The following is a 26,902-nucleotide window of genomic DNA, read 5'->3' as shown; positions in this document are numbered from 1 at the left end:
AGAACAACTCCTTACTGTTGCATCTGGAGGTCATGAAGTGCTTGAACCAGCGACCAAACTCCTGACATTTGGCGGCTGAGACGTTGGCGTAGTAGGTGCAGTTGATGATGGACGATATCATGCTCTGCAACACACCAGCAACATGTTGGTCTCAGCTCTTCACACACACTCATATGTGCGGTGGATTAAAGAGACCCTAAAGGTAAACAGATCATGGAGACACAGGAGTGTGCTGGTGGGCTGTGCACGTGTGTGTGAGGGGTCATGTGAGATGATGTGTATCTTTCCCTTGTAACACATGCACACGCAGACACACACACACACACACACACACACACACACACACACACACACACACACACACACACACACACACACACACTATATATATATTCATTTTCCCCCCTCAGGGCCCTCATGTGCAATCTTTCCATCTGATCACACCTTTCATCCCTCACATTTATTAGAATCTGGGGGGGAGGGGATGCAAACACCAGCTGAGATGGAAGGAACACATCAGAGATGGGGAGCAATTTTCTCTTATCTTTTACCGTCCTGTAGGCCTTGAGGGGGAACAGATGAAGGTGATAATCGCAGCTCCTCACATTGCAAGAATAAATCCGCGATATCTCGCAGTCTAACTCCCGCACCTAGTCAGGTGTGCTGTCGTACCTGAGACAGAGGACACTCCTTGGCCAGCGAGCTCTGGTTCATGGTCTTGAGGAGCTCCTTCAGGGCGTTTCTGACTGTTGCGTGAGTCCACTGCTCGGCTGGCAGGTCCTCCAGTCTGGAGCAGCTATATACACAACGCAGACTCAGTTACAGTGGAAAAGGTGTGCAGATGTCCAGGTAGTAAGAACATAACATAACACACAGCCGAGCCGAGCATTGCATAGACTTGCCTACGTAGCATAGCGTAGCATCAAATAAAGCATAGGAGAGACTTGCATAACATAACATCATATGAAAACATAGCATAACATAACATAAAATAGAACATAGCATAGAATAACATAACATTATATAAAACACAGCATAGCATAGAATAACATAAAATAATATAGAGCATAGCATAGCACAGCATAGCATAGCATAAAATAAAATAAAACATAGCATAATATAGCATAGCATAGCATATAACCTAACATACAACACAACATAGCATAGGATAGTATTGCATAGTATAACATAATATCAATAGAGATGACGGATAATGGCTTTTTTGCCGATGTCTGATATTCCGATACTGTCCAACTCTTAATTACCGATTCCGATATCAACCGATACCGATATATACAGTCGTGGAATTAACACATTATTATGCTTAATTTTGTTGTGATGCCCCGCTGGATGCATTAAATAATGTAACAAGGTTTTCCAAAATAAATCAACTCAAGTTATGGAAAAAAATGCCAACATGGCACTGCCATATTTATTATTGAAGTCACAAAGTGAATTACTTTTTTTTAACATGCCTCAAAACAGCAGCTTGGAATTTGGGACATGCTCTCCCTGAGAGAGCATGAGGAGGTTGAGGTTGGCGGGGTTGGGGGGTTTGGGGATAGCGGGGGGGTGTATATTCTAGCGTCCCGGAAGAGTTTGTGCTGCAAGGGGTTCTGGGTATTTGTTCTGTTGTGTTTATGTTGTGTTACGGTGCGGATGTTCTCCTGAAATGTGTTTGTCATTCTTGTTTGGTGTGGGTTCACAGTGTGGCGCATATTTGTAACAGTGTTAAAGTTGTTTATACGGCCACCCTCAGTGTGACCTGTATGGCTGTTGACCAAGTATGCGTTGCATTCACTTGTGTGTGTGAAAAGCCGTAAATATTATGTGATTTGGTCGGCACGCAAATGCAGTGCCTTTAAGGCACGCCCCCAATATAGTTGTCTGGGTGGAAATCGGGAGAAATTCGGGAGAATGGTTGCCCCGGGAGATTTTCGGGAGGGGCACTGAAATTTGGAAGTCTCCTGGGAAAATTGGGAGGGTTGGCAAGTATGACTGGGAGAAGCAACTGCTCTGTACTTCTCCCTACGTCCGTGTACCAATCCGTACAGCGGCATTTTAAAAAGTCATACATTTTACTTTTTGAAACCGATAATTCCCGATATTACATTTTAAAGCATTTGTCGGCCGATAATATCGGCAGTCCGATATTATCGGACATCTCTAAATATCACATAAAATAAAACAGCATAGCATAACATAGCATGTAATAAAATAAAACAAAACATAGCATAGCATAGTATAGGATGCATAACATAACATAACATGACATAAAACAAAACATATCATAACAGCATAGCATAGCATAGTATACCATAACATAGGGACAAGCGGTTGAAAATGGATGGATGGATGGAATATAACATAAAATAAAACATAGCATAGCATAGTATAGCATAACATAACAAAACAAAACATAGCGTAGCATAATACAACACAATATACAGTAAATATTGACAGTTGGTCGTCAAAGCCATCAGATTTACCACATTGGGCTCACCTACATAGTCTTCTCTGGAGTACGACAATGGAACTTAAGGTGAGAGCACATTTTGTCTTTTTCATGTCAAATTTTTGGGCTGTTACACAATAATTTTTTCAACCAAAAAATTGTTACTCTTCAAAAAGTGTGGCGGAAACACTAGCTAGCTGCTACGCGGTTGTTAGCCTTGATGCTAGCAAATCATTCAATTTAGGGTTGGCCTTCTGGGGGTCGGTTGTCACTCGAATAATTTCGCCACACCTAGTGTGTGTGTGACAATCATTGGTACTTTACTTTATCCTCGTCTCCGATTCACCTCAAATCAAAGGGCACCATATTGCGATACAGTTGCACGTGACATCACATCAAACTTGGCTCTAGCACTTGGCGTATTGGTAGCGGACTACTTCAAGGTCATGTTGCAATTTCCCACGCCAACAAAGCCAGGATTCCGTGTAGCAGGCTCTCGTAAGTAGGGCGTCACTTTTCAAAATGCGCTAGTTGGATATGCCATCAACACGCTACTGATTAGCATTCTACACCTCCAAGTTTGGCAACACGAAGGACACTTAAGATGCACGTTGCAATCAAACAGCTGCTGTGAGATAAGTACAATATTTAGGGCCTGACCTCCTAGATGTTTGCACCTACTAAAACTTGAAAGCACAATACTGGCAGGAGGAGATGCAGATATAATCGTTTAGCTGTTTTGCGTCTGAACTTTGCACGTTCAGAAGGTGCGTGCAAACTGGCACAGTTACGCACAAACAGCTGTGAGAAAGGAGGCGATGGCGCTGCAATGAGAGACGTTGGAGCAAATCCTCCGTTTGTGTGCATGTCAACATGAAAAAACACATCTTTTTAGTAAAGCCCTTTTTTACCTGCTGATTGGGGTCAGTAGACTGCTGCCCTGACTTTTTAGTCATGTGCCTCATTGTGTACTATATTTATTATTATATGTATCCTATATTTATTATATATGTATATCTTATATTTATTATTATATGTGTCCTATATTTATTATATATGTATATCTTATATTTATTATTATATGTATCCTATATTTATTACATGCATCCTATATTTATTATATATGTATCCTATATTTATTACATGTATCCTACATTCATTATTATATGTATCCTACATTCATTATTATTTGTATCCTATATTCATTATTATATGTATCCTATATTTATTATATTTGTATCTTATATTTATTATATATGTATCTTATATTTATTATACATGTATCTTATATTTATTATTATATGTATTCTGTATTTATTATTATATGTATCTTATATTTATTATTATGTGTATCCTATATTTATTATAATTGTATCCTACATGTATTATTATATGTATCCTATATCTATTATATATGTATGTTATATATATTAGTATATGTATGCTATATTTACTATTATATGTATCTATTACAAACATGATATCTATTACTATTATATGTATCCAATATTTATGATGATATGTATTCTATATATATTCCATCCATTTTCTACCGCTTGTTATTTATTATTATATGTATTCTATATTTATTATAACATGTATCTTATATTTCTTATATGTTTCCTTTATGTATTATTACATGTTTCCTATATTTATTATTGTATGTATCTTATATTTATTATTATATGTATCCTATATTTATTATTATATGTATTATATATTTATTATTTTATGTATCCTATATTTATTATCAATATGTATCCTACATGTATTATATATGTATCCTATATTTATTATTAGATGTATCCTATATTTATTACTAATATGTATCCTAAATTAATTATTGATAGATCTCTTGAGGAAAAACCACAGCATACATTTCTTCATCTGAATCATTACAGCACACCATCGCAGGTTACCTTAGCGTGCTACAGTCTGGACCGTGCTGCATGTATGTTGCATGTATGCTGCATTTTTGTAACATGTATGTAACATGTATGTTGCATGTATGTTGCATGTACGCTGCATGTATGTCGCATGTATTTTGCAGGAATGTTGCATGTACAAAACCCAAAACCAGTGAAGTTGGCACGTTGTGTAAATCGTAAATAAAAACAAAATACAATGATTTGTAAATCCTTTTCAACTTATATTCAATTGAATTGACTGCAAAGACAAAAAACTTAACTGGAAAACTTTGTTACTTTTTGCAAATATTAGCTCATTTGGAATGTTGATGCCTGCAACATGTTTCTAAAAAGCTGGCACAAGTGGCAAAAAAGACTGAGAAAGTTGAGGAATGGTCATCAAACACTTATTTGGAACATCCCACAGGTGAACAGGCTAATTGGGAACAGGTGGGTGCCATGATTGGGTATAAAAGCAGCTTCCATGAAATGCTCTGTCATTCACAAACAAGGATGGGGCGAGGCTCACCACTTTGTCAACAAATGCGTGAGCAAATTGTCCAACAGTTTAAGAACAACATTTCTCAACGAACTATTGCAAGTAATTTAGTGATTTCACCATCTACAGTCCATAATATCATCAAAAGGTTCAAAGAATGTGGAGAAATCACTGCACGTAAGCGACTATATTACAGACCTTCGATCCCTCAGGTGGGTAGCGCATCAAAAAGCGACATCAGTTTGTAAAGGTTATCACCACATGGGCTCAGGAACACTTCAGAAAACCACTGTCAGTAACTACAGTTCGCCGCTACATCTGTAAGTGCAAGTTAAAACTCTACTATGCAAAGCGAAAGCCGTTTATCAACAACACCCAGAAACGCCGCCGGCTTCACTGGGCCCGAGCTCATCTAAGATGGACTGACGCAAAGTGTAAAAGTGCTCTGTGGTCTGACGAATCCACATTTCAAATTGTTTTTGGAAACTGTAGACGTTGTGTCGTCCGGAACAAAGAGGAAAAGAACCATCCGGATTGTTCGAGGCACAAAGTTCAAAAGCCAGCATCTGTGATGGTATGGGGGTGTATTAGTGCCCAAGGCATGGGTAACTTACACATCTGTGAAGGCACCATTAATGCTGAAAGGTACATACAGGTTTTGGAGCAACACATGTTGCCATCCAAGCAACGTTACCATGGACGCCCCTGCTTATTTCAGCAAGACAATGCCAAGCCACGTGTTACAACAGCGTGGTTTCATAGTAAAAGAGTGCGGGTACTAGACTGGCCTGCCTGTAGTCCAGACCTGTCTCCCATTGAAAATATGTGGCGCAATATGAAGCCTAAAACGGAGACCCCGGACTGTTGAACAACTTAAGCTATACATCAAGCAAGAATGGGAAAGAATTCCACCTGCAAAGCTTCAAAGGTTGGTCTCCTCAGTTCCCAAACGTTTACTGAGTGTTGTTAAAAGGAAAGGCCATGTAACACAGTGGTAAAAATGCTTCTGTGCCAACTTTTTTGCAATGTGTTGCTGCCATTAAATTCTAAGTGAATGATTATTTGCAAAAAAAGTTTTCTCACTTCGAACATTAAATATTTTGTCTTTGCAGTCTATTCAATTGAATATAAGTTGAAAAGCATTTGCAAATCATTGTATTCTGTTTTTATTTATGATTTACACAACGTGCCAACCTCACTGGTTTTGGGTTTTGTGCATTGCATGTATGCTGCATGTATGCTGCATGTATGCTGCATGTATGCTGCATGTATGCTGCATGTATGCTGCATGTATGCTGCATGTTCCACAACATGACACAGCACAGGCTGAACCACAAAATGTGCAGAAAATGAGTGTCTCCATGGTGACTGCCGGTTGCACTCACAAAAAGCTCATTTAAATATGGCGGCCTACACCACGTCTGCACCCGTGTCTGTCCTCAGGGTGAGTGTGTAAAGTCGATCTAGAGCTGGCACCAAGGTTGAGGGAAATCAGCATGTGCTATTAAAATGAAGGTGTGTGATTAATCTGTGTCAAGACGTGATTAATCACACACGTTAACGCCTAAACTTGGACAGTTAAAAGGTATGAAGTTATGTACATGTCAACTCGTTATTGCAATTAAAGATGTGTATCATTCAAGTAACACTGTGACAGCTCTCACAATGTAGAGTTGATCAATATTTACATTTCTCTTCAAATGATTTGAAAAATGAGGTACAGTGGAACCTCGATTAGATGGCGCCATGTGTGAACGATTCAGTCATTCATTCTGTGTTCTGCTGTCAGCCATTTGGTGCTCGCTCGTATTGAGGGGAATGGAAGAAGTGGGCTTCGTACCATAGCAACGTTTTACTTGCCATGAGAACGAACTTTTCTGGAAAAATATGCCAGAGGGGATTTATCACACTCCTTTCTTTCCCTCCGTCTGCCCTCCTCTCGTGAAAAGGAGCAGCTGACGAGAGGACCTTCGCTGTTAATTGGATTTGACTTTTTAAAATTAGAGATGTCCGATAATATCGGACTGCCGATTTTATCGGCCGATAAATGCTTTAAAATGTGATATTAAAAGTTATCGGTATCGGTTTCAAAAAGTAAAATGTATTACTTTTTAAAACGCCGCTATACGGAGTGGTACACGGACGTAGGGAGAAGTACAGAGCGCCAATAAACCTTAAAAGGCACTGCCTTTGCGTGCCGGCCCAATCACATAATATCTACAGCTTTTCACACACACAAGTGAATGCACTTTATACTTGGTCAACAGCCATACAGGTCACACTGAGGGTGGCCGTATAAACAACTTTAACACTGTTACAAATATGCGCCACACTGCGAACCCACACCAAACAAGAATGACAAACACATTTCGGGAGAACATCCGCACCGTAACACAACATAAACACAACAGAACAAATACCCAGAACCCCTTGCAGCACTAACTCTTCCGGGACGCTACAATATACACTCCGTCCCAAATTCCAAGCTGCTGTTTTGAGGCATGTTAAAAAAAAAAAGCACTTTGTGACTTCAATAATAAATATGGCAGTGCCATGTTGGCATTTTTTTCCCATAACTTGAGTTGATTTATTTTGGAAAACCTTGTTACATTGTTTAATGCATCCAGCGGGCCATCACAACAAAATTAGGCATAATAATGTGTTAATTCCACGACTGTATATATCGGTAGATATCGGAATCGGTAATTAAGAGTTGGACAATATCGGATATCGGCAAAAAAGCCATTATCGGACATCTCTAAAAATTAGGCATAATGATGTGTTAATTCCACGACTGTATATATCGGTATCGGTTGATATCGGAATCGGTAATTAAGAGTTGGACAATATCGGAATATCGGACATCGGCAAAAAAGCCATTTTCGGACATCTCTATTTAAAATGTTTATTATTCCAGCAATATTTTTGTGATTTCTGATTGTTTGTGAGGGCACCGAGGGGACTTCTGTGTGTGTGCGTGTTGGCAGAGCAGCGCATACAGGACAGTTCAGCTTGTCCTTGTTGTTGTTTTGGGCTGTTAATAAAGAGACAGGAAATGGTTATGTTTGTTTGATATACAGTACTGTACTTGAAAAAGATGGACTTTTGTCGAGGCCGGAACCAATTATTCAAATTGACATCGTTTCACTACACAGACGTTTTAATTGAGTCAAGGACTGGTTAAGTTGGTAAGCCGAGGCTCCACTGTACACATTTCCAAGCAGCAAGAGCTCAAACTTTAGTATAATGCACATGTGACTCTCGGAGGGTGCTTTGATAAGCAGAAATTGTCAGGAGAGTTCTCCTCCACCTGATGTTTTCTTGACTTGAGAGCGATGTCCGTGTTGAAGGGGACAACTCCATGAAATGCAAGTCATAAGAAGATGGCGGCCAGCATGCACCTACTGTACCGTTGCAGCTGTATCCTGAGGGTAACGACGTGATGGACGTCCTGCAGCATCTCGGCCACTGTGGCATCTGGAGCGTCCGTCACGCAGGAAAGAGGCACGGGGTTCCATCTGCCCACCTGGATCAGACCTGAGGCACACGACACATTATCATCACCATCTTTTCTCATCTCCATTATTGATTTCCTTCACGTGAAGAAGATGGCCGGCCCACGTGGTCATGTTTGAAGCCATCATCTGCTCTGCCCCTTAGTGCCCCGCCACACTACAAAAACTGAAATCTAAGTAAGATTAAATATCTCAAATAAGGGTGATATTTGCTTATTTTCTGTCTGATAAGATAATTCTTCTCACTAAGCCATACTTGCCAACCCTCCCGAATTTTCCGGGAGACTCCCGAAATTCAGCGCCTCTCCCGAAAACCTCCCGGGACAAATATTCTCCCGAAAATCTCCCGATTTTCAGTCGGAGCTGGAGGCCACGCCCCCTCCAGCTCCATGCGGACCTGAGTGAGGACAGCCTTTTTTCACGACGGGAGGACAACAGGGTGACAAGAACTAAATCATCCAGACTAGAGATAAATTGTATTATTATGTTTATCTTACCTAAAAATAAATATATTTATTAATTTAAAAAAATATATATTTTGCTAAAAACATCCAAATTAATTGTATTTTTATTTTTTATTTTTTCTGACTCCTTATTACATCTAGCCATAGAATTATACATTAAAATAAACATATTTGAAATCATTAATTTTAAATGATCATAATAATTCATTTAAAATGACCATATTTAATTATTAAAATAATTGCTTGTTTATCAACAACTTTAGCATTTTATTCATTACATTTTGAAGCTCTCAGAAGCCAAGTTATGTTATATTCCTTAAGATTTATTTATGCAAGTTTGAAGTATCAATTATCCAAACACAGTTTTGTTTGCATATTTTCAGGATGTATATATATATATATATATATATATATATATATATATATATATATATATATATATATATATATACATTCACACTCCCAGTTTTGTATATATATATATATATATATATATATGTATATATATAAATATGTATATGTATGAAATACTTGACTTGGTGAATTCTAGCTGTCAATATACTCTTCCCCTCTTAACCACGCCCCCAACCACGCCCCCCCCCCCACCCCTGACCACGCCCCCCACCCCACCTCCCGAAATTGGAGGTCACAAGGTTGGCAAGTATGCACTAAGCAGATTTTATGTTAAAGTATTTTACTTGTTTTAAGGGTTTTGGTCCTAAATGATCTCAATAAGATATTACAGCTTGTTGCTGAGATTTGATGACCTATATTGAGTAAAACATGCTTGAAACTAAAATATCAAGTGTTGCAAAGCTGTGTCATCAACACTCACAAGTATAAAACTACTTTTTTTAAGTAATAATTTCTTACTTCAAGCATGAAAAAAAAAATCATGATACCGAGCGCATATCATTATGTCAGGATAATGGCACTAGCATTTACTTAATTTAAGAATATTTTTCAACATATTGAGCAAAAAGGTCTAGTTTTTTTTTCTACCAAGAAAAGTGCACTTGTTATTAGTGAGAATATACTTATTTTAAGGTATTTTTTGGGTTCATTGAGGTTAGCTAATTTTAGTTTTGGAAAGTCTTGACAAGCCGAATTTTCTTGTTCTATTGGCAGATAATTTTGCTTAGTTCAAGTAAAATACCCCTCATTTTTGTATTTTTTTTCTTGTTTTTGAGCACTGACTTTTTGCAGTGCAAGATTCCAATAATATATTAATTTGATTGATTAATATTGATAAAGTTATTACCATTTGTACTTGCACTAATACATATAATTAGAGTGTCCGCCCTGAGATCGGTAAGTCGTGAGTTCAAACCCCAGTCGAGTCATACCAAAGACTATAAAAATGGGACCCGTTGCCCCCTGCTTGGCACTCAGCATCAAGGGTTGGAATTGGGGGTTAAATCACCAAAAATGATTCCCGGGCGCGGCCACCGCTGCTGCCCACTGCTCCCCTCACCTCCCAGGGGGTGATCAAGGGTGATGGGTCAAATGCAGAGAATAATTTCGCCACACCTAGTGTGTGTGTGACAATCATTGGTACTTTAACTTTAGTAAGAAGTATAAAAACACCAAACCCTAACCCTAACCCTAAGTAACATATGGAGGATAATATACATTTGCCTTGGAAATAATGTGATATATCCATCCATTTTCTATCGCTTATTCCCTTCGGGGTCGCGGGGGGTGCTGGGGCCTATCTCAGCTACAATCAACGGAAGGCGGGGTACACCCTGGACAAGTAGCCACCTCATCACAGGGCCAACACAGATAGACAGACAACATTCACACTCACATTCACACACTAGGGCCAATTTAGTGTTGCCAATCAACCTATCCCCAGGTGCATGTCTTTGGAGGTGGGAGGAAACCGGAGTACCCGGAGGGAACCCACGCAGTCACGAGGAGAACATTCAAACTCCACACAGAAAGATCCCGAGGCCGGTATTGAACTCACGACTACTCAGGACCTTCGTATTGTGAGGCAGACGCACTAACCCCTCTTCCACCGTGCTGCCCACTGTGATATAGTCTTTAAAAACATAATTTCTGTAAACACCATACTCGGGTTGTACGGTATACCGGTACTAGTATTGTATCGCGGTACTAATGAATAAAAAACAGTACCATACTCTGTTTGAAAATTACAGGTTCTCCATGACGGCGCGTCGTCCTGTCGTGACATTGCTTGTTTTACGAGCAGAGGAGCATGTTCGGCAGCGCACAATCACAGAGTACTTACAAGCAGACACGGTGTGTAGACAGAAAAGGGAAAATGGATGCATTTTGGCTTAAAAACTAAACATAAAGGGGATGTTATAACACTGAAGCATCCTCAGGAAGAGGTGCTTTAAGACATGGCTAGCTACCTAGCAGCTAACATCCATCCGCAGTCTTTTAGCTACTTCTAAATCACTAATCCTGGCCTCCATGGTGACAAAGTACGTATCATCCCTGCAGGACGAGGAATAGCTAAACATGCTTCACTACACACCGTAGGAGGATACGACAGCTCACCGCTAACAAGCTAACAAAAGATAGCGCCCCTCAATGTAAACACACAGTCTGATCCCATGATGGGGACAGTTCCAATGATGAGTATCAACATTTCATCTGTTCATATATTTGGAATCAGCACCTCCAAGTCCGAGTCTCGCCCGGAAAAGGGTGGAGTGCCATCTCCGGGTTGCGGAGGAGACCCTGCCCCAAGTGGAGGAGTTCAAGTACCTCGGAGTCTTGTTCACGAGTGAGGGAAGAGTGGATCGTGAGATCGACAGGCGGATCGGTGCGGCGTTTTCAGTAATGCGGACGCTGTATTGATCCGTTGTAATGAAGAAGGAGCTGAGCCGGAAGGCAAAGCTCTCAATTTACCGGTCGATCTACGTTCCCATCCTCACCTATGGTCATGAGCTTTGGGTTATGACCAAAAGGACAAGCGGCCGAAATGAGTTTCCTCCGCCGGGTGGAGGGGCTCTCCCTTAGAGATAGGGTGAGAAGCTCTGTCATACGGGAGGAGCTCAAAGTAAAGCCGTTGCTCCTCCACATCGAGAGAAGCCAGATGAGGTGGTTCGGGCATCTGGTCAGGATGCCACCCGACCGCCTCCCTAAGGAGGTGTTTAGGGCACGTCCGACCGGTAGGAGGCCAATGGGAAGACCCAGGACACGTTGGGAAGACGATGTCTCCCGGCTGGCTAGGGAACGCCTCGGGAAGAGCTGGACGAAGTGGCTGGGCAGAGGGAAGTCTGGGCTTCCCTGCTTAGGCTGCTGCCCCCGCGACCCGACCTCGGATAAGCGGAAGAAGATGGATGGATGGATATATTTGGACTGTGGATGAAGCACCATCATGGCAGGAGCTAGTCAAAATGTAAGAAGAAGGAGCAGAAAGTAGAAATGTTGATTCTAATAAGTAGACATAGGTCCGATATCTGTCTTTGGAAATGATCAACCATCGGCTGATGAGATGGCGAGCTCAGACTATCGATACTGCGTCCCAGTGTTTGTGTACTCGCCTGAAAGATTCCTTCAAAGAACACCAGCCTGAACTGAAGAAGCCACTTCTAACATCCTAATTCTCAGGCGGAAAATAAAGTATGTTTCTTCCATGTACCATTATCACAGGAGGACGGGAGGATCAGTATCAGTATATCAACGATACTAAAGTTATTAAATCAATATTTTTATTTTTATCGTACACAATTATGTTTTGGGTTGTTTACAAAGTCAGGGAGGTAGTCTCTGAACTCAGGAAGACTTTGAGGGCATAACTGAAATGATTTGAATGGGAGCCAATTAGGGCATCATACGATTCAGTTCGATTCCAAATCAACACTTTTTGAATAACATTGGGTGCCAGTTCTATGATTAACTACATTCCTCCATAAAAAAGATAAACAGGTCTGATCGATTTCTATACTACTTCAAAGAAAACTGGTTTTGTTGAATAAGATTCTAGCCAAACATTTAATTAAGTCAAAGACAAATAAACAACACTTCTCTTTTGTAAAGTAAATGTGTACCGCAGATATAGATCATCTACATCCTATGGCCCCCCGGGATGATATTTGATTAGATCCGTCCCGCAGGCCACAGCCGCCTGCTGCTGTTTTGCACGCACCAATACTCCATCAGTGTTGGCGCTGGGAAATTTCAAAATGTCATAAAAAGTCATAAAAATGGGGTCACACGGTAAATTTTTGGGGTCCCACTTTTTTGTAACGATTTTGAAAACAAATGATAAATGATCACATTATCCTGTTATATCTCACATTATATATTGTGTTTTGGAAAAAGGTTGTCATAAACGTTACTCAATTCATTAAAATAATAAAACAATACAAAAGAAAACACATTTGAATGCATACGTACAGTCGCGATCAAAAGTTTACATACACTTGTCATGGCTGTCTTGAGTTTCCAATAATTTCTACAACTCTTATTTTTTTTTGTGATAGAGTGATTGGAGCACATACTTGTTGGTCACAAAAAACATTCATGAAGTTTGGTTCTTTTATGAATTTTTTATGGGTCGACTGAAAATGTGACCAAATCTGCTGGGTCAAAAGTATACATACAGCAATGTTAATATTTGGTTACATGTCCCTTGGCAAGTTTCACTGCAATAAGGCGCTTTTGGTAGCCATCCACAAGCTTCTGGTTGAATTTTTGACCACTCCTCTTGACAAAATTGGTGCAGTTCAGCTAAATTTGTTGGTTTTCTGACATGGACTTGTTTCTTCAGCATTGTCCAGACGTTTAAGTCAGGACTTTGGGAAGGCCATTCTAAAACCTTAATTCTAGCCTGATTTAGCCATTCCTTTACCACTTTTGACGTGTGTTTGGGGTCATTGTCCTGTTGGAACACCCAACTGCGCCCAAGACCCAACCTCCGGGCTGATGATTTTAGGTTGTCCTGAAGAATTTGGAGGTAATCCTCCTTTTTCATTGTCCCATTTACTCTATGTAGAGCACCAGTTCCATTGGCAGCAAAACAGGCACAGAGCATAATACTACCACCACCATGCTTGGCGGTAGGTCTGGTGTTCCTGGGATTAAAGGCCTCACATTTTCTCCTCCAAACATATTGCTGGGTATTGTGGCCAAACAGCTCCATTTTTGTTTCATCTGACCACAGAACTTTCACTCTATCACACAAAAATAAGAGTTGTAGAAATTATTGGAAACTCAAGACAACCATGACATTATGTTCTTTACAAGTGTATGTACAATTTTAATGGCGACTGTAAATGTATTCAGTTATAAACATTCATTCACTTTCTTCTTTCCTTTATGGATCTAAACTTTACCACCGCCGGTATTTTTTTCTATATTTTTATTGTAATATTTTCAGAATGTGTTTGTTCTATTTTTGGCCAAAGTAAGACAAAAAAAACAATCTGAAGTTGTCTTTGTTTTTTATTTTTAATGCTATGATTTTAGTCCGGCCCGCGTGGGCACAGATTTTCCTCCATGAGGCCCCTGAGCTAAAATTAGTTTGACACCCCTGATTTGTCTGAGTGGCTGCACAGGACAGATTGAAAAAAATAATAATAATAAATTAAAAAATCTGATTTTTTTTGACACCCCTACAGTTTTGCATGCTGTTTAGTTATTGTGTACTCAACACTTTATTTTGTGCAGCATTCAATACCACAAATGTGACAAATGATTTGATATAAATGATCACATGATACAAAACATTTTGTATTTCTTGTCAAAGTATCAGGCCAAAAAGGACATCACTAATGATCAGTGATACTTGTCACCTATGAACAACACAGTTTTGTCTCTCAATAGAGTGTGACATCAGTGCGTGCAGACAGGAAGTGTACCTTTGGCCTGAGCAGCCGAGCTGTGCGAGTATCCCAGGGTCAGCAGGGCCATCTCGATCAGCTGGTTGAAGAGCAGGTCCCGCTTGATCAGAACATACTCGGCATGTTGGTCTTTCCTCTCTCCGTCCACTGGACTCTCCAAGTGCTCCACCACGCAGAAGACCGGCAAAGAGCTTCCTGACAGATGGAAGTAGATATTTCTTATGCAGTCAACATGAATCCATCTCTTTATTATTACTCTCCTACCTTCTATTTCTAGCCAGGGCTTTCATTAGCATTGATGGCATCTCACTTCTGAGACGATCAATCACATCAAACTTTATTTATGGAGCACTTTTCTTGCACTCAAAGTTTTACAAATTTCATACAAAAGTGTTTGTACAGTATGTAGTCACAGTGACAACATGACACCATGATTAAAGGCTGTAGTCATAGTGACAACATGAAACCCTGATTAAAGGCTGTAGTCACAGTGACAACATGACACCCTGATTAAAGGCTGTAGTCATAGTGACAACATGACACCCTGATTAAAGACTGTAGTCACAGTGACAACATGACACCCTGATTCAAGACTGCAGTCATAGTGACAACATGACACCCTGATTAAAGGCTGTAGTCACAGTGACAACATGACACCCTGATTAAAGGCTGTAGTCACAGTGACAACATGACACCCTGATTAAAGGCTGTAGTCATAGTGACAACATGACACCCTGATTCAAGACTGCAGTCATAGTGACAACATGACACCCTGATTAAAGACTGCAGTCACAGTGACAACATGACACCCTGAATAAAGACTGTAGTCACAATGACACCATGACAACCTAATTAAAGACTGTAGTCACAGTGACAACATGACACCCTGATTCAAGACTGCAGTCACAGTGACAACATGACACCCTGATTAAAGACTGTAGTCACATTGACAACATGACACCGTGATTAAAGACTGTAGTGACAATGACAACATGACACCCTGATTAAAGACTGTAGTCACATTGACAACATGACACCCCGATTAAAGACTGTAGTGACAATGACAACATGACACCCTGATTAAAGACTGCAGTCACAGTGACAACATGACACCCTGAATAAGGACTGTAGTTACAGTGACAACCCGATCTAAGACTGTAGTCACAGTGACAACATGACACCCTGATTAAAGACTGTAGTCATGGTGACAACATGACCCCCTAATTAAAGACTACTCACGGTAAAAACATGACACCCTGATTAAAGACTGTACTCGTAGTGACAACATGACACCCTGATTAAAGACTGTAGTCACAGTGACAACGTAACAGCCCGATTTCAGACTGTAGTCTCAGTGACAACATGACACCCTGATTAAAGACTGCAGTCACAGTGACAACATGACACCCTGAATAAAGACTGTAGTTACAGTGACAACCCGATCTAAGACTGTAGTCACAGTGACAACATGACACCCTGATTAAAGACTGTAGTCATGGTGACAACATGACCCCCTAATTAAAGACTACTCACGGTGACAACATGACACCCTGATTAAAGACTGTACTCGTAGTGACAACATGACACCCTTATTAAAGACTGTAGTCATAGTGACAACATGACACCCTGATTAAAGACTGTAGTCACAGTGACAACGTAACAGCCCGATTTCAGACTGTAGTCTCAGTGACAACATGACACCCTGATTAAAGACTATAGTCATGGTGACAACATGACACCCTAATTAAAGACTACTCACGGTGACAACATGACACCCTGATTAAAGACTGTAGTCACAGTGACAACGTAACAGCCTGATTAAAGACTGTAGTCACAGTGTCAACATGACACCCTGATTAAAGACTGTAGTCATGGTGACAACATGACACCTTAATTAAAGACTACTCACGATGACAACATGACACCCTGATTTAAGACTGTACTCGTAGTGACAACATGACACCCTTATTAAAGACTGTAGTCATAGTGACAACATGACACCCTGATTAAAGACTGTAGTCACAGTGACAACGTAACAGCCCGATTTCAGACTGTAGTCTCAGTGACAACATGACACCCTGATTAAAGACTGTACTTGCAGTGACAACATGACACCCTGATTAAAGACTATAGTCATGGTGACAACATGACACCCTAATTAAAGACTACTCACGGTGACAACATGACACCCTGATTAAAGACTGTAGTCACAGTGACAACGTAACAGCCTGATTAAAGACTGTAGTCACAGTGTCAACATGACACCCTGATTAAAGACTGTAGTCATGGTGACAACATGACACCTTAATTAAAGACTACTCACGATGACAACATGACACCCTGATTAAAGGCTGTAGTCATAGTGACAACATGACACACTGATTAAAGGCTGTAATCATAGTGACAGCATGACACCCTGATTAAAGACTGTAGTCACAGTGACAACGTAACAGCCTGATTTAAGACTGTAGTCACAGTGACAACCTGATTACAGACTGTACTCACGGTGACAACATTACACCCTGATTAAAGACTGTACTCGCAGTGACATTACACCCTGATTAAAGACTGTCGTCACAGTGACAACATGACACCCAGATTAACGACTGTAGTCACAGTGACAACATGACACCCGGATTAAAGACTGTAGTCACAGTGACAACATGACACCCTGATTAAAGGCTGTAGTCATAGTGACAACATGACACCCTGATTCAAGACTGCAGTCATAGTGACAACATGACACCCTGATTAAAGACTGCAGTCACAGTGACAACATGACACCCTGAATAAAGACTGTAGTCACAATGACACCATGACAACCTAATTAAAGACTGTAGTCACAGTGACAACATGACACCCTGATTCAAGACTGCAGTCACAGTGACAACATGACACCCTGATTAAAGACTGTAGTCACATTGACAACATGACACCCTGATTAAAGACTGTAGTGACAATGACAACATGACACCCTGATTAAAGACTGTAGTCACATTGACAACATGACACCCCGATTAAAGACTGTAGTGACAATGACAACATGACACCCTGATTAAAGACTGCAGTCACAGTGACAACATGACACCCTGAATAAGGACTGTAGTTACAGTGACAACCCGATCTAAGACTGTAGTCACAGTGACAACATGACACCCTGATTAAAGACTGTAGTCATGGTGACAACATGACCCCCTAATTAAAGACTACTCACGGTAAAAACATGACACCCTGATTAAAGACTGTACTCGTAGTGACAACATGACACCCTGATTAAAGACTGTAGTCACAGTGACAACGTAACAGCCCGATTTCAGACTGTAGTCTCAGTGACAACATGACACCCTGATTAAAGACTGCAGTCACAGTGACAACATGACACCCTGAATAAAGACTGTAGTTACAGTGACAACCCGATCTAAGACTGTAGTCACAGTGACAACATGACACCCTGATTAAAGACTGTAGTCATGGTGACAACATGACCCCCTAATTAAAGACTACTCACGGTGACAACATGACACCCTGATTAAAGACTGTACTCGTAGTGACAACATGACACCCTTATTAAAGACTGTAGTCATAGTGACAACATGACACCCTGATTAAAGACTGTAGTCAGAGTCACAACATCACACCCTGATTAAAGACTGTAGTCACGGTGACAACATGACACCCTAATTAAAGCCTGTAGTCACATTGACAACATGACACCCTGATTAAAGACTGTAGTCAGTGACAACATGACACCCTGATTAAAGACTGTACTCGCAGTGACAACATCACACCCTGATTAAAGACTGTAGTCACAGTGACAACATGACACCCTAATTAAAGCCTGTAGTCACAGTGACAACATGACACCCTTCTTTCAACAACACTGCAGTCTGAAACATATACACAAGTATCACATATGTATTGTTGCATCTCACTGACACATACAAAGTCTCCAAAGCACAAGCCTATTAGAAGGTATCCAGTAACAAACGTGTCCGCATTATTAAACTTACTGCGTCATGAGTTTAACTTCATGAATTATTGTGGCCACTGGGTGTCGACAAAAACAATTACCACTCCACTTCAACTCAAAGGGGAACTGCACTTTTTGGGGAATTTTGCCTATTCACGATCATTATGAATACGAATGTATTTTTAATGCATTCTGAATATTAAAGAAATGCGATCAAAAGTCTGCTTACAAAGGAGCCTATGAGAGTCACTCTCTTCTGCCTATAAAGCCCTTAAAAACGTGAAATCCTCCATTAGTGTTTTAATACATGATGTAAGTATATATGTCATGTAGTAACATTTATAATAACATTTACGTATTTTCATCATTTTAAGCGTACATATAATTTCAAAAATGCATCACGTTTGCTTTTTTTCTGATTATCACTCACTTCAGACTTTATGAGAGCCAACAAACATAATTAAAACATCACTTACAGTACAATGCCTGCTGTCAGTAGGATTCCGACTAGTAGAATGTTCATATATTCCCATTTAGATTAAGCATGACTCATAATCCTCACCAATAAACGAGTATAAACAAGCCTCTTTTCTCGTCGTTCTCGCCATTTGCGGGTCTAAATTGGCTGTCAAAGTGTACCAACTTGTAGGAATACGTCCTCATCATTCTACTATCCAGTTGAGAGGCATGAGTTACGACCTACAATAAAGTTTGACGAGCAAAGGAAGCGAGGAAACACCTTACACACACACTAGTGATCACGTCGCCACTATAAATAGTTAGCCTGCGTTAGCACTTATAATAACAATATCACTAATACTTGTTAATATTCAAGTTGTGAAATGTAAATGGAGGATTGCTGGCGCTTTTTGAATGTTTTTATTGGGTTTTATGTGCGGAATAGAGGACCTCCCATTTGCTCAGCTGTAAGCAGACTTTAATTGACGTTTATTTACGAGTTAGAATGCATGAACAAATAATAACATCCATCGTCATGTTTTTCATAATGATTGTGAACAATAGACAAAAAGTGCAGTTCCCCTTTAAGGACAGCATAAGTCCATTGCAGATGGTTGACTCATTTCACTTGGTCAAACCTTTTCTAACATTTCAAACTAATAAAAGTACGATTGAGTGTTGGATCAATATCGACCAATACTTCTATATCGGTATTGTATGGGAAGGGAAGAAGTTGTATTGGGACACCCCTTTCTGTATTAGCATTATTTGAAAGATAACTTATTGTTGTTCTCCCACAAAAGACCTGCTCTTGCTACTGTATCACCAAAGTAATCCCAAAGATGAACAAGGTCTTACCTCTTGACTGGGAGCTCTTATGCTTCCCAGCAGAAGGTTTCTGGGCCAGAAAGGCTTTTTGGATCCCCGGACTCTCCTGCAGGCTCCTCTCTTGCTGCGTTGAGCATCCAGCCGCTCCATGTTGCTCCAGACGGACCATCTTGGCAGGAGGAGGCCGAGGGTCTGCGGGGGGATCGGCGCCCTCTGCTCTCTTGGCTCCATGACACAGAAGGTCCATCTGTGGACTCACACTGCAGGCACACAAAGACCTTCACAAAGACTGGATGCGTCTATGAAGGTTCTCGTTCATGCAGGTCTTCCTGGACTCTTCTGCTGACTGGCAGTGGACCGTATAACCGGCCGTGCTGATACACTATATTTACTATTTAGGGTGAGGTTTGCAGGACTAAACCCTGTATTGAACACTATATTTACTATTTAGGGTGAGGTTTGCCGTACTAAATCCTGTATTGAAGACTTTATTTTCTATTTGGGGTGACGTTTGCAGTACTAGATCCTGTATTGAACACTCTATTTACTATTTAGGGTGAGGTTTGCAGTACTAAATCCTGTATTGAAAACTATATTTACTATTTGGGGTGAGGTTTGCAGTACTAAATCCTGTATTGAACACTATATTTAGTATTTAGGTGAGGCATGCAGTATTAAATCCTGTATTTAACACTATATAATACTATTTGGGGTGAGGTTTGCAGTACTACACCCTGTAACAAACACTATATTTACTATTTGGGGTGAGGTTTGCAGTTTTAAATCCTGTATTGCACACTTTATTTACTATTTGGGGTGAGGTTTGCAGTACTAAATCCTGTATTGAACACTATATTTAATATTTAGGGTGAGTTTTGCAGTACTAGATCCTGTATTGAACACTATTTACTATTTAGAGTGAGGTTTGCAGTACTAAATCCTGTATTGAGCACTATATTTACTATTTGGGGTGAGGTTTGCAGTACTAAATCCTGTATTGAACCCTTTATTTACTAATTTGGGTGAGGTTTGCAGTACTAGATCCTGTATTGAACACTATTTACTATTTGGGGTGAAGTTTGCGGTACTAAATCCTGTATTTAACACAATATTTACTATTTGGGGTAAGGTTTGCAGTACTATATCCTGTATTGAACACTATATTTACTATTTAGGGTGAGGTTTGCAGTACTAAATCCTGTATTGAAGACTATTTACTATTTGGGGTGAGGTTTGCAGTACTAGATCCTGTATTGGACACTCTATTTACTATTTAGGGTGAAGTTTGCAGCACTAAATCCTGTATTGAACACTATTTAGTATTTAGGTGAGGCATGCAGTACTAAATCCTGTATTGAAGACTTTATTTACTATTTGGGGTGAGGTTTGCAGTACTAGATCCTGTATTGAAAACCATGTTTACTATTTGGGGTGAGGTTTGCAGTACTAAATCCTGTATTGAACACTATATTTAGTATTTAGGTGAGGTATGCAGTATTAAATCCTGTATTTAACACTTTATTTACTATTTGGGGTGAAGTTTGCAGTACTAAACCTTGTATTGAACACTATATTTACTATTTGGGGTGAAGTTTGCGGTACTATATCCTGTATTTAACACAATATTTACTATTTAGGGTGAGGTTTGCAGTACTAAATCCTGTATTGAAGACTTTATTTACTATTTAGGGTGAGGTTTGCAGTACTAAATCCTGTATTGAAGACTTTATTTACTATTTGGGGTGAGGTTTGTAGTACTAGATCCTGTATTGAACACTATTTACTATTTAGGGTGAGGTTTTCAGTAATAAATCCTGTATTGAACACTATATAATACTATTTGGGGTGAGGTTTGCAGTATTTAATCCTGTATTGAACACTACTATTTGGGGTCAGGTTTGCAGTACTAAATCCTGTATTGAACACTATATTTACTATTTAGGGTGATGTTTGCAGTACTAAATCCTGTATTGAAGACTTTATTTATTATTTGGGGTGAGGTTTGCAGCACTAAATCCTATATTCAACACAATATTTACTATTTACCGTGAGGTTTGCAGTACTAAATCCTGTATTGAACACTATATTTACTATTTGGGGTGAAGTTTGCAGTATTAAATCCTTAAGAGTGTTTCGACATTCGAGCACTCTTGGATAATTGGGCACCACACGATACGATTTGATTCTTGGGGTTAACGATTCAATTCAGAATCAATTCTCGATTCAAAACGATTCTTGATTCAAAATCAATATGTTTTAATAACAATGTTCTATGATGAACTACATTCCTCCATAAAAGAAACATCTTTAATAAATGTCTATATTACTTCAAAGAAAACTGCTTTTATTGAATAAAATTCTACCCAAATATTTGATAAAGTCAAATACAAATAAGGCAACAAGAGAAGTATCCAACACTTCTTTTTTCTAAAGTAAATGTGTTCAGCAGATGTGGATCATCTACATCAACAATATGATTTGTCGGAGTGGCTGAACAGGACAGTTTGAAAAAAAAAAATCAAAAATGTTTTTTTTATTGATTCGGAGTCGTTTTAAATAAGAATCGTGACTCATTCGGAAAAAAAAAAAATTTGACACCCCTAATAGCCATTGAATTAAAGAAAGAAATTATCAAGAACGTGGCAAGCACAGCAGAGCCATTTAAGTGCACCATATGGAAGCAGAGTGACTAACACGAGCCAAAGACATTAAAATAATATTTAAATGATGGACATTTATCCATGAAATTATGGAGAGGCTGATGTCGGTGAATTTGACAGAGAAGGAAAGACCGGAGAAATCCACTCTTCAATGCTGTACAATTTTATGATATTTTTTATTAAACTACTGCGCTTTTTTGTAGTACATCTTATTGTATTTCTTTCATAACATATTTCTCATCTAAAGGTTTGTTTGCAAGGTGCGCGATAAAAATGTGGGGGCGGGGCAAGCACCAATTAAATCAATTTTAGTTCATTTCAGTAGGAAATTATGATTTGAGATGCAAGTGTTTTAAGTTAAGAGCTCTGTCACAGAACAGCTCCAAAGTTGAGGTTCGACTAGGGATGTATATTGTTAGGAGTTTATCGATACCAATATCAATATTCCTTATCGATACCGGTATTTATCTGTACTTTTATTGGTACCATATGTAATTGGTGTGAATAAAGATGTGAAAAATGTGTTTTTTTAAAGGGGTTGTACACCAGCAACATCGTGTAACATGTCACAGCTGGGAAGTCTTTTATCAACAGCTGCTTTTTGTCATAGGAGGGGTCGCAGCTCACTATGGGGTCGTTCTCCCGGGAATGCAGAACGGACAACTTCGGACGACAGCGTGAGGTAGGAGATGATCTTCTCAAGAAATCGTTGGCAGGGCATGAGGTAAACAAACATAAACTATGGCGTGAAACAAACAGCATAAACTATGGCATGAAACAAACACGACTTACGTGGATACGGCATGAATCAAACAATGACGCCAGGCCGACTGGCTGGCAAAGGCAAGCTTAAATAATGCCTCTGATTAGTGCTCGGGAAGCAGGTGAGCGGGCGAGCACTAATCAGAGACAGGTGAACACAATGAGTAACCATGGCAACCAAAACAAACTCACAGGTGCACAAACAAGAACTAAAGGAGTCCAAAACTAACAGAAAACACAATTAACATGATCCGGACCACGGATCATGACACTTTTGAAGTTTTAAACAAGTCAAGTGTGTTTGCTAATGCAGTTGTTGTCATCATCTTGTCAGGAACACACACATCCATCACTGGGTTTCTATTCCTTACAAATAATATTTATATATGGCATGCATGTGCTTTGACATGATATATCATATCAATCAATACAATCAATTAACCTGCTAGGTGGGTGTGCAGTTAAGCAAGGTGATGTCACACTGCAAAACCTGAAATCTAAGTAAGATTAAATATCTCAAATCATTTGCTTATTTACTGTCTGATATGATAATTCTTCTCACTAAGCAGATTTTATCTTAGAGTGTTTTACTTGTTTTAAGTGTTTTGGTCCGAAATGATCTCAGTAAGATATTACAGCTTGTTGCTGAAGTTTTATGACCTATATTGAGTAAAACATGCTTGAAACTAGAATATCAAGTGTTGCAAAGCTGTGTCATCAACACTCACAAGTATAAAACTACTTTTTTAAAGTAATAATTTCTTACTTCAAGCATGAAAAAAAAAATCATGATTTTGACATAATTGTGTCTCATAATTAAAACAGATGACAACCAAATGGACTTTGCCCTTTTATTTTCAATGAAACAATAGAAAATACATACTCATATAGTAGTACAGTTGGCACAGTACAGTAAACTATTTAATAAAGTTAATATTTAAACATTTAAAATGTGACATTTCAAACCATTTTGAACAGAAATAGTTCATGCACATTCAGATAAATTCTTCCAAATTACAATTAAAAAAATTTGGGCCGGGGGCCAGGCTGTATATATGCGCACAAATGGACTGAAAGAGCACGCACTTGGCGCGATGATGTCATGTTATCGATGGAAAAATGCATTTTTAGACAATATGATTTGCCTTAGCGGCTAGGAGACCCAGAGAGTAACAAGCGGTTGCCTTGTTGCCTTTCCATTAACAACAATAAATTAGTTTTTAGAATAAGTTTGCTGGTTTCAAGAAATGTAATGCCGAGCGCATATCGTTATGTCAAGATAATGGCACTAGCATTTACTTAAAGGGGAACATTATCACCAGACCTATGTAAGCATCAATATATACCTTGATGTTGCGGAAAAAAGACCATATATTTTTTTAACCGATTTCCAAACTCTAAATGGGTGAATTTTGGCGAATTAAACACCTTTCTATTATTCGCTCTCAGAGCGATGACGTCATCGGGAAGCAATCCGCCATTTTCTCAAACACATTACAAACACCGAGTCAAATCAGCTCTTTTTTTGGACTGTTTTCCGTACCTTGGAGACATCATGCCTCGTCGGTGTGTTGTCGGAGGGTGTAACAACACGAACAGGGACGGATTCAAGTTGCACCAGTGGCCCAAAGATGCGAAAGTGGCAAGAAATTGGACGTTTGTTCCGCACACTTTACCGACGAAAGCTATGCTACAACAGAGATGGCAAGAATGTGTGCATATCCTGCGACACTCAAAGCAGATGCATTTCCAACTGGACTGGACAGATCAGCTTTCAGGAAAAGAGAGCGGATGAGGGTATGTCTACAGAATATATTAATTGATGAAAACTGGGCTGTCTGCACTCTCAAAGTGCATGTTGTTGCCAAATGTATTTCATATGCTGTAAACCTAGTTCATAGTTGTTAGTTTCCTTTAATGCCAAACAAATACATACCAATCGTTGGTTAGAAGGCGATCGCCGAATTCGTCCTCGCTTTCTCCCGTGTCGCTGGCTGTCGTGTCGTTTTCGTCGGTTTCGCTTGCATACGGTTCAAACCGATATGGCTCAATAGCTTCAGTTTCTTCTTCAATTTCGTTTTCGCTACCTGACCCCACACTACAACCATCCGTTTCAATACATGCGTAATCTGTTGAATCGCTTAAGCCGCTGAAATCCGAGTCTGAATCTGTTCTATCCGCCATGTTTGTTTGTATTGGCATCACTGTGTGACGTCACAGGAAAATGGACGGGTGCATATAACGATGGTTAAAATCAGGCACTTTGAAGCTTTTTTTTAGGGATATTGTGTGATGGGTAAAATCTTGAAAAAAAACTTCGAAAAATAAAATAAGCCACTGGGAACTGATTTTTAATTGTTTCAACCCTTCTGACATTGTGATAATGTTCCCCTTTAATTTAAGAATATTTTTCAACATATTGAGCAAAAAGGTCTCTTTTTTTTTTTTCCAAGTAAAGTGCACTTGTTATTAGTGAGAATATACTTATTTTAAGGTATTTTGGGGTTCATTGAGGTTAGCTAATTTTACTTGTTTTGGAAAGTCTTGACATGCCAAATGTTCTTGTTCTATTGGCAGATAATTTTGCTAAGTTCAAATAAAATACCCCTCATTTTTGTATGTTTTTCCCTTGTTTTTGAACACTGACTTTTTGCAGTGCTTCAGAGCAACGTTATAGATTATAACTTTAATTTTGCACTTTTTCCAGTGGATTAATATTGGCCTGTGGATTACTGGCTCGCAAGGAGGACGGTTGATGAAGCCCAGTCGTAAAGTGAGTTCACTTCTTCAAACTGACACTAAGTCGTATTAGCGTGCATGAATTTGAGTAGGAAATATTGTTACAAACTTTTGTGTGGTGTTGCTGCCTTATTTGTGATTATTCCAGCCGATTATCAGATCCGACCCGTGTTTTTTTTCATGCGTAGCAGCGGCACCTGAAGTGAATGTGACAGCGCGTCATAATTACGACAATTAAAAAACACAGATAGCAGTATCATTTTATCAGAATTTTAACAGTCCTTTGGAACTCGTAGCCATAAATACTGGTACTCGGTATATTTCCCTCGGTACTACTGTACAAAAAAAACAAAAAAAGTGAACCAACGTCAAGTATTTTGCACACGTTTTCTTTTCAACAACACATTCAATCCTCAAATACTACTTTAATAAGACAAGTGCAGTCTTTTAGTGAACATGTTGTCAAAGGTGTTGAATAAACATCTTGCTATATTGCTAAAATGTTTGTTATTTAGTCGTGATGAATCTGAATCAAATGTACTGGTTTGACAGCACTGCAGTACTTGTATGTTGTGACCTAGCAAGTAGCGTAGAAAACATTCAAAGTAGCCGTCAGTGGGATGAAGTGCAACAAATAATCCATCAATTTGATTCATGCAATTATTCTAATTATTTTCTGGTGCTTTGATTCATTGTTTAATGCGGGGGTCAGCGAGCCGCATGCGGCTCTTTGGCGGCTCCTTGGAGCTTTTTCAAAGATGTGTGAAAATGGAAAAAGATGAAAAATATATATATATATATATATATATATACCTGTAT

At 39.3% G+C, this 26,902-nt stretch overlaps 1 protein-coding gene across 1 annotated transcript in view; it reads right to left on the bottom strand.

The window, feature by feature from the left end:
• The window catches only part of satb1a (SATB homeobox 1a), a 107,870-nt gene that overhangs the window by 36,900 nt on the left and 44,068 nt on the right, over positions 1-26,902 (bottom strand). Inside the window, exons 3-7 of the mRNA XM_061982497.2 lie at positions 19,953-20,182; positions 14,684-14,860; positions 8,272-8,398; positions 673-796; positions 16-124 (exon numbers count right to left, since the gene is read on the bottom strand). Of these exons, the coding sequence (XP_061838481.1) occupies positions 16-124; positions 673-796; positions 8,272-8,398; positions 14,684-14,860; positions 19,953-20,169 (754 nt within the window). The 5' untranslated portion in view covers positions 20,170-20,182. The remainder of the gene's footprint in view (positions 1-15; positions 125-672; positions 797-8,271; positions 8,399-14,683; positions 14,861-19,952; positions 20,183-26,902) is intronic.

This window comes from Nerophis lumbriciformis, linkage group LG21 (genome assembly GCF_033978685.3).
Source record: "Nerophis lumbriciformis linkage group LG21, RoL_Nlum_v2.1, whole genome shotgun sequence".
Lineage (NCBI taxonomy): Eukaryota > Metazoa > Chordata > Actinopteri > Syngnathiformes > Syngnathidae > Nerophis > Nerophis lumbriciformis.
This window is presented reverse-complemented; position numbering and strand designations above follow the sequence as displayed.